General features: G+C 32.4%; 3 protein-coding genes across 3 annotated transcripts; 2 read left to right on the top strand and 1 right to left on the bottom strand.

The window, feature by feature from the left end:
* The first annotated feature begins 374 nt into the window (after window positions 1-374).
* LOC114163338 (RNA-binding (RRM/RBD/RNP motifs) family protein) lies at window positions 375-5,214 on the top strand. The gene is made up of 8 exons (XM_028047590.2): window positions 375-1,360; window positions 1,559-1,682; window positions 2,133-2,262; window positions 2,675-2,711; window positions 2,801-3,038; window positions 3,606-3,716; window positions 3,798-3,896; window positions 4,658-5,214. The coding sequence occupies exons 1-6, from the start codon at window positions 1,130-1,132 to the stop codon at window positions 3,701-3,703; spliced, it is 858 nt and encodes a 285-aa protein (XP_027903391.1). The 5' UTR covers window positions 375-1,129; the 3' UTR covers window positions 3,704-3,716; window positions 3,798-3,896; window positions 4,658-5,214.
* Window positions 5,215-6,772: 1,558 nt separating this feature from the next.
* On the top strand, window positions 6,773-9,653 carry SWI3B (switch subunit 3). Its single transcript, XM_028049007.2, has 5 exons — window positions 6,773-7,480; window positions 7,835-8,260; window positions 8,579-8,714; window positions 9,110-9,240; window positions 9,327-9,653. The coding sequence occupies exons 1-5, from the start codon at window positions 6,866-6,868 to the stop codon at window positions 9,516-9,518; spliced, it is 1,500 nt and encodes a 499-aa protein (XP_027904808.2). The 5' UTR covers window positions 6,773-6,865; the 3' UTR covers window positions 9,519-9,653.
* Window positions 9,654-10,391: 738 nt separating this feature from the next.
* LOC114162886 (Photosystem II reaction center PsbP family protein) lies at window positions 10,392-12,682 on the bottom strand. Its single transcript, XM_028046878.2, has 10 exons — window positions 12,476-12,682; window positions 12,341-12,392; window positions 12,166-12,269; window positions 11,801-11,866; window positions 11,605-11,685; window positions 11,412-11,494; window positions 11,224-11,299; window positions 10,830-10,948; window positions 10,704-10,748; window positions 10,392-10,538 (listed from the first exon to the last, which is right to left on the bottom strand). Exons 1-10 carry the CDS (start codon window positions 12,552-12,554, stop codon window positions 10,512-10,514), a joined length of 732 nt encoding a protein of 243 aa, XP_027902679.1. The 5' UTR covers window positions 12,555-12,682; the 3' UTR covers window positions 10,392-10,511.
* Window positions 12,683-15,874: the final 3,192 nt, after the last annotated feature.

Genomic DNA, 15,874 nt, shown 5'->3' with positions numbered 1-15,874 from the left:
AAATTGTGCCTATAGTTACTTCTTATAAATTAGTAAAAAGAAAATAAGATTTAAAAACAGATAATATAAAAGAAGTTTCACAACTATTTAAAAACATGAAGCTTGACTCTAGAAATTAAATTTGTTTATGATAAAAACATTCAATTGCAAAAGACATTCAGATAGAATAGTTTTTTTTTTTAAAAAAGAAAAAGAAAGTGAAAAGAAAGGAGGCAAGTGTGTGGGTCCCGGGTGACCACAATCGCAGGCTGTCCGGTTGGGTTGAGAAAACTGGAAGTGTCGAAAACTGAAGTCCTGCCTCTACTTTTCCTTTTTATTTATTTAATTTAATTTAATTTAATTTTCCTATTCATATTGATTCATTCCTTTGATCCAAGTCTCTCTCTCTTTCTGGCCGTTGCTGCTTGTTCCTCTTTGTTTTCAATTTGCTTCATTCTTTGAGCCACAATGAATGACTTTCACTTTTCTCCCACTCTCCCTCCTATTCCTCCATCTCTCCACCCTGTCAACACACATCATCATCACCAACAACAACTACTGCAACTACCATAATTCATAATTCACAATTCATTACCCTAAATACCAAAAACCCTTTCTCTTATCATCGATTCTCTTCTTCTTCCAAAAACCCAGATTCTTTTCACTCTCACCATCACCTTTTTCACCTTCTTACTCCAATCACTCTTCCTTTTCCAATTCTCTTTCTCCTTCTTCCCCACCACAATTCTAGGGTTTTTCCATTCTTCCTTCTTTTCTTTTTTTAATATATAAAGAATATCATTTCCAAATCCCCTTTTTCTCTCCACTTTTAATTCCCTAGGTTACCCTCTCAAAACTGTGCCTTTCGATCTCCCCTCCCTCTCTCTCTCTGTATATATACTTCCTTTGATTCTCAGTATATTTCTTCTAAATCTTCACTCTCTTGTCCTTTCCTTTTGGTTTTCTCCGCACACCACACCCACACGCAATTCTTCTTCTTTCTCTTCCTTTTCTTACCATGTCTTAGCACTCCAACCCCAATCTCAATTCATCTGTATTCATTGCGTGATTCATTGATTTTGCCTCTCCTCTCCGGCGCTGCTGCTGTTGTCCGTGTGCTTGTGGCGGAGCATAGTGATCGTTGTTGTTAATGGCGTACCACGGGATCCAGGGTCCAAGTTCGGGATCTAGTTCGAGTTCGGGCTTTCAGCTACTCAATTCTCCCTTCGGGGACACCACTTACACCAAAGTCTTCGTCGGAGGGTTGGCCTGGGAGACTCAGAGCGAAACCATGCGCCGCTACTTCGAGCAGTTCGGTGAGATTCTCGAGGCCGTAGTCATCACTGATAAGAACACAGGACGATCCAAGGGCTATGGTTTCGTGAGTATCTCTTTTATTCCATTTTTGGAATTTATTGGTTGCTGTGCTGTCACTAACAACACGCCGTCTGAGAAGTTTGTTGCTTTGTGCGACTCAGATTGTGTGTCTTATACGAAGATTCATATTGCATTATATGATTTACATTTACTGTAGAATGACTTGGTTTCTATCTCGTGTGCATGGAATTGGAGGGTATAGGTGACTTTCCGGGATCCCGAGGCTGCAAGGAGAGCCTGTGCTGATCCAACTCCTGTTATTGATGGTAGAAGGGCGAACTGTAACTTGGCTTCACTTGGTCGGCCACGACCCCCTTTGCCTTATGGTACAGTGTCTAATTCATCTATCTCCCTCGTTCTCAATGAATTTAGATATGTAACGTGCTGAACTTACATTTTATAATATTTACGTCATCATCATTGTCGTTTGCTGTCGTTGCTATTGTTATCATTATCGGACTTCCATTGGCTTGTCTCTGATCTCGAGATAAAGTTATTAGAGTAGCGATGGAAAGAGATCGAATTCCACCCCTTAGGATTTAGTACTGTCATTGCCCTAAACTTATCTTCTGACTCGTATGGACCACCATTTTTTTTTTATAATTTACTTACACGTGATATTGTCTGTCTGATCTAGTAACATATGTGCTTGCAATTTCTGATTGATCTTTTTAACCAACGTTGGCTTTTTTTTTTTTTTTTTCAACAAACCTTCTTCAAATTTGTAATGGTCTGCCTCGACATAATAGATATTCTTTCCTTCTTAACTTGTATAGGACGGGTAAGACCTGCCTCCCCTTATGTTGGAAGTGTGCAAACACCTCGCGGTGCTTATGTTGGAGGCTTTGGGTACCAGCAACCGCTTTCTTACAGCTATCAACAAGGATTAGTTTACCCTCCATATGGGTGAGTGTGATTTGCATATTATTGCAAAACAAGTATTTGCTTTGAAAGATTTATTTCCACTGCTAAAGCATTATTGTCTTCGTTCCTATTCCTTGTACTTGGTTGTATCAACACACATTTTGTCTGTGCGGTTATTCCTTTGTTATCAACTCACATTTCACTTTTGTTGGATGTTAAGTGACGGTGATGGCCTCTAAGGTCAATTTTGTTCGTGTCGATGCAGTAGTGGTTAATCAGGAGAGCATTATCCTGAGAGATTTGGTTTTTTGTTTTGTTGTGTTTGCAAAGCCTATATCAATTGGATATAACGATTCCTAACTACATTTAAATTGTTCATCAGGATGTATTACACCAGAATCATGCTATAAAGGTGATCTTTTCAACATTATATGTGGTTGTTTTATCTTTGCAGGTATACGGCATATGGACCAGAGTACATCTACCCACAGGTTGAATTACCTTTCTTGATTGTCTTAGGAGAATTGTTCGTGTTGTTTGTTCAGTGCTGACCTTTTTCAACTTCCATCTTGTCTAATAGAGTTTGTATAACCCATACATGGGGCAACAGTACCTTCAGTTATATGGAGTGCCGGGAACAGTGAATACAACTATTTACCCATATGGACAATTGGGTCAGGCTGTACCTAGTGGTCATGGTTATTCAGCAATGCAGGGTTATACAGTACCAGGTCATCAGATTGTGCCCTATGGGGGATCTAATGTTAATGCCATAACAACTTCACCTATGCCTGCCATTCAAGCCTCATTTCCCAGTGGTATTGTTTTCAAACCTAAAGAATTTTCATTTATGATTCAGGATGTGCCCTTTTGTTGCTTTGTTAACTTGTACTTTTCGCATGCCCAAATTTTGTATGATTGCAAGAGTGCTGCAATACATATATTTTTCTTGATTTTTTTTTTCAGCAGCCATAGGAATTAACATTAACTTGAAAATACGTAAGCACGGAACCATTTAGTTTTCAGCAAGTACTGATAAGCCGAGAATGTAATGAAATTTAAGTTACTGGCATATTGTCATGCAAATATTTGTTATATAGATGATTTAAGTTACTGTGCTCATATTTATGTTGGAATTTGGAGCATGGTATTGTCTGAGACGAAGCAGTTTTGATTAAATATAGCTAAAAATGGTGTTTTGATGGGTGGTGCATAACAAATTTGAAGAGTGCTTGATATTTTTTATATGTATGTTGGAAAGGTACTCTGTGTGTATGTTTGTACTTGTAAAATGAGGCATTGAAGCATCCATGCTGGATCTCTCGACTTCTTTAAGCTCCATATAAAAGGATGAGAAATGATTTGCTCGTGTGTTGATTTTTCAGGAATTGCTGCACCGGTTCCTGGCCAACCACAATTTATTGTTCCTGCTCCTTCTCCTCAGTTCATGCAAGGTGGCGGTCCTGACCAAACAGCTGGGTGAGGGGGCGAATAAGGTGGGCTATTTTTTCTTGTATATTACAATGAGGCTCTTTATTTCCAACATGAACTTATCTTTTGAAAGTATCATGTTACAGGTATCCTTAGTTTGCAGCAGGACTAAGAGCAGCGGAACTGCTACTTGAGTGGCGGGCTTCCAATCTAGCCTTGCAAGTTAATTATTTTGCATTCTAGAGGTATGCTGCTTTGTTTTACGTTGCCTTGATGAGGATGTTGAAAATGGGTTAAACTTGCAATTGATAACTTACTTTTTATCTCAATAAGCTGAGAATATAGCAAATAGACATCTTACATTTCTTAAAATTATTATGGAATTGAGATTCTTCTTGAGATTATTTTGTCTAATTCTAAGCTGTAACTTGTAATCCTATTTAGTTTAATACAATTGAGCTCATAAGGCTGGGTCAAATAGCTCTAGGTGAGCATCTGCTTGTAAACTTGCCTCACATTGAATATTAGTGAGCCATGAGCTGAGTTAAAAATCTACGAGCAAACAACCGAGTTCCTCTTGGCTTCATTTCCTGTTGTACTTAATTGGTAAAAATAGCTCCTATTATTAAGTAAATATAGAAAGAAAGAAAATTGGTGTCTGCAAGATTTGTTAAAGTTCATATTTCATTATGTTAATTTGGTGAGGGTATTAATTCCCCATGTTATTGATATGCAATTCTTAATTTGTCCGTCTCTCTTAAGTAAATAGAGGTTTGCAATATAGTATATAACTTTTTTATACAAGTGTCATTATGTCTGCTATATTTTATTTTGGCATCTTATCGGATATTTGGGTCTCATTTACTCATGGCATGAAGGTTTTATTGCTCTATAGGGGATCTCATTCCTAAATGCGTTGTTTTATATTGATCTGAAATTGAAAAGATGGCACTGCAAACTATAATATTGTGCAGCTAGGCTATTTAACGAATGTTATGATATGCAGGTCATATAGTCAATGCTCACCAAGTTGTGTCTGAGTTGCTCCAGATGGCGAAGGAAACTGGAATGTGCGGGCTGCTTTTCCATTTGGAGATTTACACTAGTGTATTTATACCTAATACTACCTGTACTCGAGAAGAGTGGCAGTAGTATTGAATCAATGGGTGCTGGAATAGGTTTCCAGCAGCCAGGTAGGGAATAAACTTCTGTAAAAAAGAAAATCACGTCTGAATCAAAATATGATTCTTTGTAGTCTTGTCCAGCATTGAGTTTGTAGATAGTTGTCAATGTTGGTACATTGTGTGACGATGGATGGTCCATCACATTGAATGTGATTTTTGTGCATAGTAGTTGTCAGGGATTCTACTAGAAGACACGGGTGTAATTTTATGATTTTAAGATCCTGCCGATTATGCAGGGTAGAACCATCAGTATATTCCATTAGAGAGGATTGCAGTGGTCCTTTTAGTGTTATTATTTCACCGTCATTCAGTACGGAGTCACATGTTCCACATTTTCTTGAATTAATTTTCAACCTTTTCGTCATGGTTCACTCTATAATTGCTTCTGTTCACACTTTCTTTTCTCATTTTTCAACATGTCAACTGCTTTGTTGTATTGTAATCAATGGTGGAATCGCATTAATTGCAAATCATGGTCTGTTATGCTTGACTATGGGTTGGTGATACTGTTGGATTGTAATTACAATGGTGCAGGTATGTGTATCAATGCAGGCTTGATCCAGAAGAAAACTTAAAGAAACTTTTTTAATTGTTTGAGTTTTTTAACGTAAAGAAATTGTGGGTTTTTGCTTCGAAGTGAGAAAAACCCCATAAGAACATATACCGGCGAATTAATGGTACACCTGAAGATTCCTGCCAACGCAGATCAATGTGAATCGACATGGGAAGAACCAAGTACGTCCAGAAGAGAGCCATCACTGAACTCAAGACTTCAGTCTCTGCTGTGGAAGCCAGCAAGTAAGACTATATAAAAGAATAGAGTATGAAGAAAGTCTAGAACAATCAAGTTGCTTTAAATTATGTCACATTTGGTTAGTTAGTTCTCCATGTTAAAAAAAAAAATGAAGAGTTAAAATTCACTTGTATATTAATATAATAGTTTTAATATATTAACTTAATCATAAGTAAGTCATTTATAAATAGTTTTATAAGATGATTCATGGTCAGATTTTCTTAATACTCATTGTCTAATAATTTTATCCCCGAAATTTTAGTGATAACTTATAATGATTAAACGAAGGGTTCTGACTTTAAGAAAATGAAGATTTCTAAATGAAAAGTTCATGAAAATTAAATATTTTGCATATAAATGATAAGGAAGTATTTTACTAATGTATGCAAGAGTTGCAAATATAATAATAATTCAAATAATTAATAAAAATGAAAATCCAAAAAGAGAGAACAAATGTATTAAGACAAGATTAACTAATGTTTGAATCATTTTTTTTTTTCACTTTTGAGGGGCAATGTTTTTTTTTTTTTTCTGATGAACATATTTTTTAAAACATAAAATAAGGACGAGTAGTGCTTTAAATATGATTGATGTGTTTTATATATATATATATATATATATATATATATTAATAATACTAAAATCATATTTTACAAGTCAACTTTTAAAATATTAAAAGTTAAGATGTATTTTAAAATAAGCCTTTTTTTACTTGACATTGTATTTTAGAAGAAGACATTTTAGGTATAAGTATTTAAAACGAATCCTTCCCTATTTTGTTTTATTGAAAGATGGTCGATTTTAATAACTTTTGTATGGATATCTTTACTTTACTTGTTTTATTATTTTATGTGACAGCTATAAAAAAATTGTAAAAATAAAATAAATGTTTGTAAGTTTTAAAGATTGAAATTTATTCAAAGAAGCTATTAAAATACAAATCTTACAAGAATATTGTAAACAAAAATTACAAAAAAGGCATAAAATTGACACAAAATAAAATAATTTATAATATGATTTTTTATTAAAGAAGAACTTACTAAACATATAAAAAAAAGCATAAAATTATATTTGGATTTCAATTTCATAACACATTATTTCAGCTGACATGTTTATCTATTTCTAATTTCTAAAGATCCGTTGCAATTTCTGAATGGACTATTAATCAGTCACTTCAAAATCACATTTATATGAATTTCGAATACCGAAAGTGTGCTTGTAATAACGGCCCAGTGACATGGCCACCACCGTCGCCGCCTCCGTCCCCTCCTCAGCCACCGAACCTCCACCTTCTTCTGCGGAAGCCCCTCCGGCCCCAATTCCTCCGAAGCAACCACCGCCTCCTCCGCAGCCTGCGTTGGCAGCGGTGAAGCCGGAGGCGCCATTGTCCGACCCGAAATCTTCCGCGGACGCGAATGTAATCGTGGTCCCGAGCTACTCTCGATGGTTCTCGTGGGACTCGATTCACGAAAGCGAGGTGCGTCACCTCCCCGAGTTCTTCGAATCGGCGTCCAAGAGCCCTAGGGTTTACAAGTACTACAGGAATTCTATCGTGAAGTTCTTCAGGTACAATCCCACCCGAAAAATCACCTTCACGGATGTCCGCAAAACGCTCGTCGGAGATGTCGGTTCCATCCGCAGAGTCTTCGATTTCCTCGAAGCTTGGGGCCTTATCAATTACCATCCGTCTTCATCGCTGACCAAACCCTTGAAGTGGGACGACAAGGAGACCAAATCCGATTCTGCGTCCAACTCCACCGAACCTTCTTCCGCTCCCGCTAAAGAAACCACAAAGAGACTCTGCAGTGGCTGCAAAGCCGTTTGTACGATTGCTTGTTTTGCTTGTGACAAGGTTACTTTTTCTCTATTCTTTTATTGTCTTGACACAACTTAGAAACAATTTAGTATATCTGGTGTTATTAGCCTATGATACTTGTAGTTCTATCTCGATAATTTAGAGTATAGATGTTTATATTGAAGGTCACTATAAGTTACCTAGTGAAACTTTAATACTAATTGGAAAATAATACACGAAGAATTGTTGTCTGATCAGAGACCATCATGTCTCCATGGTTGTGACTAATTTACATATATGATTTATGGCCATGGTGGTCTGGACCATACCACAGTTTCTCCAGATGTATCTAAACTACAACATCTAAGTTTTCTTTAGCATTTGATTGAGGAAAAGTTGAAGTGTGTGCAGTATGATTTAACTCTTTGTGCGAGGTGTTATGTTCGTGGCAATTATCGAGTTGGTGTGAGCTCTTCGGATTTTAGGCGAGTGGAGATAAGCGAGGAGACAAAGACGGATTGGAGCGAAAAGGAGACAACCAATCTTCTGGAAGCTCTTACGCATTATGGTGATGATTGGAAGAGGGTATCTCAGCATGTTGCTGGCAGAACTGAGAAGGAGTGTGTTGCTCATTTTTTGAAGCTTCCTTTTGCGGATCGATTCCAGAATTATCAACAACAACCTGCTGTTAATGGCACTGATGACAGTTCTAATCAGTTAAAGAGGGTAACTAATGCTGATGCTGAATCTGAATTGGATAATGTTGCCTCAGCTGAATCTAGTAAGAGAATGCGTCTCACGCCTCTTGCGGATGCAAGCAATCCTATTCTGGCTCAGGTTCTTTCTTGCTCTCTTTATATAGACAGACGAAAAAACGAAACTTAATTGTATAGCATGTAATCATTAAAGATTCATGAATTGCACTCTGAACCTCTCTAACTGCCCTTCGAGATTGCTGATCTGAGGGATTCCGCCACACAATAGCTCCATAGTGGCTATTTAACTTAATTGTTGATTCCTAATTACTAAGGTTTTGGATAGATTTTTTATCACAGTTAGTGATAGCCGAACTGCCAAATGAAGAAAGATCTCTATGGAAGTCTTTGTGTGTCATAAATATAATATATTAACACTTTTTTATACAATGTCTTGCAGGCTGCTTTCCTGTCTGCTTTGGCAGGGTCAGAGGTTGCACAAGCCGCTGCTCAAGCTGCATTGGCAACTCTGTCTGATGTTTACAAAGCGACTAGAATAAATTATCGGTCATTTCCAAGGAATACATTGCTGCAAGGTGAGAATGATAAATTAATAATTAAAGTAACGAAAGAATATAGGCTTATATGGATGAGTTGATCTGTCATCGGTATTAATGTAATTTATCTGGGAATGGATGGACCGACCTTTGTTGTGGTCTTGATTTGTTTGATTGGAATAACTCTGAATGTAGCTTTGCAACTGATATTTATATCTACATTAGTGGACCAAAATTATCATTTGCTCTTTTCAGTGGTTAACTTTTGGAATAAGCTCTGATGAACAGTACACGCTATTAGAAAATTCACATATTTTTTTTATCTTTTTTATGTAATTCTTACTTGATCTATGTGATTCTGTGAATTGAAAATGGAGACATTAATTTTTAAACTCAATTTCCTTAGCAGAATTGTGGCTTTATGTTTTATGCAGATGCCGGTGTTCCTTTTAATGGTGGCAATACTTCAGATTCATTTCAAGGATCTCGATTGCATGCACATATACAGCTTGAGAAGGAAGAGTTAGATGTGGAAAAAGGAATTTCTGAGATTATAGAAGTTCAGGTTAATTTGGTCAAGTTTATTTTGATGGCGTTTGTATTTACAAAGTTTTTCTTTTTTTACTAAATACTGGATATTCTGTTCTGTAGATGAAAAGTATCAAAGACAAGCTTGTCCATTTTGAAGATTTAGACCTGCTGATGGAAAAAGAAAGGCAGCAGCTGGAGCAAATGAAAAATATGTTTTTCCTTGATCAGCTTACTCTTTTATTTAATAAACCATCTCCTCCAAAAGCTGGAGAATGCCAAGAAGGCAATAGTGTAAAGACGAACCATGATTGAGAAGTCTCAATTAGCTATTGATCTTAGGCTTAGCTTAGCGAAGGTATTCAATTTTTCTGTGGCAGCGTCTCACGAGACCGTGTTCAATTTCCTGCAATTCTATCTTCTTGTAGAGGGTCTTATTTATTTTTTCAACCATTGTACATGTATATGGTAATGCTTTGCTTGGTACGTAGACATAATTAGGAAATGAAATGAAAAAAAGAAAAAAGAAATCCAAAAAAATCAGTGATTAAATATAATTGTCCCTCAGTTCTGGGAAGAAAAGTAAAGAAAGGAAAGTGTAATTCTATTAACTGCTCTCAGAGGATGCATATGCACCTTTTTCTTGAATCAACAAAATAATTTTAGATAACTGAATTTACCTTAAAGAAACAAATGTAGAAGCATTCATTTTCCCAATAATGTTGTATTATATAATTGGACCAAAAATATTATAATTTTAAGCAACTCTTAAATAATCAATATTATATATTTTTTTGTTGGCACTCATGATATATTTCTTTAAACATTTTATTGTGCAGTAGAATTATTTCAATGTTACTTCCTCTCTTATTCTGTTATAAAAGTTAAAAATATTATAAGTTTTCATTATTTTAATAAAATATTTAGAAAATTCTACTTTTCTTTGTTTTCATATTACAATATATATATATATATATATATATATATATATATATATATATATATATATATATATATATATATATTATGTGACACAGGTTCTCAAACCCACTGTTGCTGATGGACCCTTTATTGATCAAGGCTACTACCACTAACTTCTTTTCCAGCTGCTTCAGTTAACGCAAGGTTTTATATCGGAGGCATTCACAATCACTGTAAAATATCTTATCAATCATCTCAAATTGTCGATTAGAGAGACTAACTTTATATTACTTTCATTCAACAATTTTGAAGGAAATCCAATTGGAATAGAAAAAAAAAAAAATTGAAGGGTTAAAAGAAGGTTTCTTCCTCGTCATAACCATTTCTTCATAAGAACCTAAAAGATGCCACTACCTGCAGAAACCAAAGTGGAAGCTGAATTTCAATAAACAACTTAGAAGCTACTTCAACGACCAACGCTACTTCATCTTATCCACTACATGTCTTGGATCATCGTAACTTCACAACCTTTGTTCTATTATCAAATAAAGGATTACTTTAAAAAGAAAACAAATTCACCTTCTGAACTTTTGAAGCATATTTGTCTGTTTCCTCTTCCACAAACTGCATGCATAAACAGAATTAGACTGAACAGATATTACAGTGTATATTGTAAGTTCTGAGTTGTGTGATGAGGACACAAACCTGTCCTGTCACCGTATACAGTCTATTATACCAACCATTTGATGCCATCCCAATAGCTGAATATAAATATCTGCGACTCTCACCAGGATTTTGCAGCCAATACTCGATGTAATAAATCCCTGAACCATTGTTGGAATTGAATTAAAAACTGAAACTTTGCTATTTCCCTATGTTTTCAGAACTTGGGGAAGTTTTTCTATGACTCATTAAGCTCGTGTCAGCATATGAATATGGATCTAAAAACTGAAACATGTATACCTTAAGAATGGTTTCCGCACATTTGTAGAGTATAGTTACTAAAAAGGGGACGCAATTTTACAACATCCTTAATTTTTTCCTTATAATCTTATGACATATACCATAATGAACCAACTTCAAAAGTAAAAGTACACACCATTAGATGATCTAGAATCTATGAGTTTAGCAGCCACACCCGGGGGTCTTTGCCAGCTTCTGTCTAATCCACTAACCTGTTGATTTCATTTTAACGAAAAAGGGAGAAATTTTTTAGCATTGGTTGGAATAATGAGAAAGAAAACTCCAAACCAAGTAATAGTTTTAAATCTGATTATGAGATCACACCAGAGTCTGTGCAAACTCATCAACTTTGCCAAAGGATTCCATCCTAGTGAAATCTGGTCCTAGTCCAGTAATGGCAACGCTCACTGAAGACACAACAGTAAGCAAATAATTTTACACTAGAAGAAATTATAATGGCTGAAGAGAAAGTAATCAGAAACACAAATTGGCAAGAAATAAACGCTGAGAATAACACCATTGGAATTGGATGTTTCTGCTGGGTAAAAGGCTGTTATTGATTTAAATCCATTAGACTCTCCATTTCCCACTTGCCACCCTGATTCAGCCATAAGAACACAAGAGTGTAGAATTCAAGAAACTGAAGTTGAGTGTATGAATGTATATATGGTTTTAACTTTTACTTCAAAGCTTGTAATTCAATTCAAATTCACCTTGGGGAATCTCAATCTTGAACTTATTCTCATCGTCAGTGTACACACGAACATCCTCAGACACATCTGAGACTCCAAAAAAAAACATTATACGATGCATATAGCTAATTGATTAACAAAAACATAAACACAGTTCCGTAAATGTTTCTGGAAATGTTTTCAATCAGAATTGAAGATTGGTTTTTATAATCTGCATAATAAGACATACAGATTATGCAGATGAACTTCAATTCAGAATTGAATGATAACACACACAAAACATATCTATGAAACCGGAAACCGGATCCAAGTTTTGTCTTTAAAGTTAGAATACTAAAACACAACATTTATTTTCAAATAAACGAAAAAAAAAATGAGAAAATCACCACTGAGTGCTAATGCATTGGGGACTGCAAATGCAGGTACTGCTACTGCGGTGTGAAGAAGAAGTTGCCTCCTATTAACCCCACGTGCTTCTTCGATGGAAGAACTGAAGGAACAAACACAGATATGAAGACCATGAAACATGGAGAAGCAAAAAGGTAATACTTGAATTCTTACAGTGAACATGACTTAGTTTTATGATGCTCCAAGGATGCGAGAAGCGATGGACCTGAACAGAAAAAATCTGAAAGAAATGATAACTGATATTGAAGAACATGAAAATTGAGTTAATGGGTAGGGAAAGTGTTGGACCTTTCTCTGCCTGAGAGGGTGTGAAGTTGCAGAGTGTGGGTCGCACGTGCACACAACAGAACCACGAAATCGAAGCCATTTCTTTCGGATGAGCTTCTTCTCTTCTCTGCCTTCATTTTTTTTTTTTGTTATTTTTCGATTTTTAAAACAATAGTTCTTCGACTTCTCCTAAATATCTAAGATTCTGTTGGTTTTGTTATAACTGGCTACCATTTGTCTCCTGATCATTAGTCGCAAGTGTTAGGCTTAAATATGTTTTTTTTTCTTAAATTTTAGTAAATTTTGAAATTAATTCATTTCGAAATTTTGAACCAATTTAATCCATTATTTTTTAATGATATGTAGATTTAGTTATTTTAATTTAATTTTGTTGGGTTTATTTGATGTTTCGTACGCAATTGAGAAATGTATTTAAATTGTTTATACTATTTGACATATTTTTGTTTTAATATTAAGTCAAATATTATTATGAAACATGCTTGAAATGTCAAATAAACTTAACAAAATTTGATTAAAAAAATTAAATCCATGTATTTCGAAAGATAAATGACTAAATTAGTCCAAAGTTTCAAAATTGACTAATTTTAAAATTTACTGAGAGTTAATGGACCAAAAACATATTTAACCCATTATATTAATACTGGTGTAAACCCTGGCGCTAGCTGTGTATGTCATTTTTTAAATATATGTGATATTATATTAATAAGTGATAATATTGTAAGGTTATTAAGTTAATATATAAACTAAAATTATATTTATTAAAAATAAAGTGAAATATATCGATGAAATAATAATCATTGATAAATAAAAAAAAACAAGAAGTAGAGATAGCCAATTTTATAAAAAGCTTATAAAAGTAACAGTCAATTTTTTAAAATTTAATAAATTATTATATTTAAAGGGTAAAATTGGTATTTTGAAATATAAACTCAAAAAGAAAAATATTCTTTATATATTGTTATAAATAAAAAATTATAAATGTAATCAACGTGAAATGAATTTTTAAATTAATAATTTTTTTTGGAAAAAAAAAGAGTATAATTTAATCTAAAATATTAGACTATGTAACATTTAAAAAAAATTTATCATTTCCCATTAGATACATATTTATTTAGTCAAAATTCATTTGTCAATCATTGTCATCACATTTAAAAAATTCAAAAAATTAAGAAAAACAAGTTTAATTTATTGTCTAGCTAGTATGAATTCTTTAATGTCAAAAATGAAAACATTTAAACCATGTTCAAATGATCTTACACCATCCAAGATGAGTTACCATCATCAAGGAGAAATTAATTATGATCATGTTCATAATATTTTTAGAAACTTGTCCAAATGATACCATATGATTAACATTTACTAAAAAAAATAGGGAAAGAGCTTTTTACGACAATTTTTACCGTATTTGCAATTAAAAAAAATGAGAATCAAAAGTTTTACTAAAGATTCTAACATAAACTTCAACTTATAAAATTATTTTTAATCTTTTAATAAAAGTAACACAATAGTATGTCTATATTATGAACCAAGATTACTTGGTTCATCACTAATTAGATAATCCAATAAACCATATAACTTATATAGAAAAGTAATATCCATAAAAAATTTAATTACAATATATAATTACAAAGGTCCAATACAAAAAATATGCAATTCTTATTTTAATATTAAGTGTCCTTCTTAGTCTTCAATAAATTCACTCATTAGAAGGTTTCTCACTTCATCTTTATCAATGAAGGTATTTAGATGTAGCACAATAAATAGTTATACAAGGTTGAGGTTAATCTAAAAATTACAAAAATACAAACACATAAGCTTTTGTTAATCTTACAAGAAACGGCTAAAATTAAATATTTACAAAAAAAAAAACTAAAATAAACGCAAACTCTACTACTAAATAAATATTTTGGACTAAAAAGATAAATATTGTCTCATATTTACAAAATAAAATTTATATTACAGTATTGATAGAAGTTCCTTATATTGATTTTAATGAGAAGTATGTAGAACAATGAGTGTAATATTTGAGTAATATTATTTATACAATGAAATTTATGAGATAAAATTATAGTTAGTATTTTATATGAAAGAATAAGATGATAGGTACTCTGGTTATTATTTTAAAAGTACTTAATGATATAATATTATAGTATTAATATCAATTTTCTTATATACTGATAAAATAGCAATAATTAATATTATTTCAATATTATTTATGCAGTAAAATATTTAATTACACCTTTATTGCATCCTACAGTTGAATACAAAGTTCTCTAAAAAACGATATCAGCATTAATATAGTACATTACTACCTATAATAAACTATACAATTCTTTATGTTAACATTGCTATATATTTCAATTAAAATTATATTACTATAATTCATTTATATTAACCCATTATAATGCATTATAAATATTTAATTATATCTTTATATCATACTATAATTGAACATATAAAGTGTTTTTCAGAAATGTAACAAACTATTTTATTAACATTGATTTTTTATAACAAATTCATATATAACATAATTAAATATATTTAACATTTAACTTAGTAAAAATATTAATTAGTAATATATTATAACATGTATAATAATTGCTCACATTTAAAAAGGATTAACCACATATTAATTTTATTTTCAATTTTAGAAAATAAAATGCAGGCAGACTCCACATATACATTAATAGATATAAATAATTTTATTAATTACTATTGGAATTACAGACATTTTTTTTTACAAAAAATGATATACTATTTTATTTTAATACACTAATACTTTGATATTTCTATTAATTTTAATTACATTTTTAATATATAAATAATATATATATATATATATATTATAAGATATAAAATAGAATGTGTAAACATTTGTTTAGTATTTCTTTTTGTTATTATTATTTGATGATTTATTTATTTATTTTGTTTTTACATTAGTAATTACTCTTCAATGAGTTTTATATACTAGTAAAAGTATTAAAGTTGATTATAAAACATATTTCATCGATATATTTATTTTGGAAATAGTAATATATGATAAGTGATATATATATATACACGTATTAAAAAGTATAATAATTTTTTAAAAATTGATAAATATATGATTGTAGTTATGCGAATCCAAATTATAAAATTAAAATTATGGTTAAATATGTTTTTAGTGTCTTAACTTTCAATAGAATTTAAAATTAGTTTATTTCGAAATTTGGACCAATTTAGTTCTTCATCTTTCGAAATATGTAAATTTTGTTTTTTTATCAAATTTTGTTAGATTTATTTTATGTTTCATACGCATTTAATGATTTTATTTAAGTTGTTTATATTGTTTGACACATTTTTGCTTTAATACTAAGTCAAGTACTATTATGAAACACATTTGAAATGTCAAATAAACTT

Source organism: Vigna unguiculata, chromosome 9 (genome assembly GCF_037176805.1).
Source record: "Vigna unguiculata cultivar grain cowpea cultivar isolate G323 ecotype 2 chromosome 9, ASM3717680v1, whole genome shotgun sequence".
Taxonomy (NCBI): Eukaryota; Viridiplantae; Streptophyta; class Magnoliopsida; order Fabales; family Fabaceae; genus Vigna; species Vigna unguiculata.
This window is presented reverse-complemented; position numbering and strand designations above follow the sequence as displayed.

What these genes read in the sequence shown, in the direction of transcription:
- SWI3B (XM_028049007.2), top strand. Translation starts at nt 6,866, where the DNA reads ATGGCCACCACCGTCGCCGCCTCCGTCCCCTCCTCAGCCACCGAACCT. An exon ending in AAGGAATACATTGCTGCAAG is followed by an intron (nt 8,715 to 9,109) that starts GTGAGAATGATA and finishes TGTTTTATGCAG; the next exon opens with ATGCCGGTGTTCCTTTTAAT. An exon ending in CTGAGATTATAGAAGTTCAG is followed by an intron (nt 9,241 to 9,326) that starts GTTAATTTGGTC and finishes TCTGTTCTGTAG; the next exon opens with ATGAAAAGTATCAAAGACAA.
- LOC114162886 (XM_028046878.2), bottom strand. Translation starts at nt 12,554, where the DNA reads ATGGCTTCGATTTCGTGGTTCTGTTGTGTGCACGTGCGACCCACACTC. An exon ending in AAAACTAAGTCATGTTCACT is followed by an intron (nt 12,270 to 12,340) that starts GTAAGAATTCAA and finishes TTGTTCCTTCAG; the next exon opens with TTCTTCCATCGAAGAAGCAC. An exon ending in AGAAACATCCAATTCCAATG is followed by an intron (nt 11,495 to 11,604) that starts GTGTTATTCTCA and finishes TTGTGTCTTCAG; the next exon opens with TGAGCGTTGCCATTACTGGA.
- LOC114163338 (XM_028047590.2), top strand. Translation starts at nt 1,130, where the DNA reads ATGGCGTACCACGGGATCCAGGGTCCAAGTTCGGGATCTAGTTCGAGT. An exon ending in TTAGTTTACCCTCCATATGG is followed by an intron (nt 2,263 to 2,674) that starts GTGAGTGTGATT and finishes TTATCTTTGCAG; the next exon opens with GTATACGGCATATGGACCAG. An exon ending in CAGAGTACATCTACCCACAG is followed by an intron (nt 2,712 to 2,800) that starts GTTGAATTACCT and finishes CTTGTCTAATAG; the next exon opens with AGTTTGTATAACCCATACAT.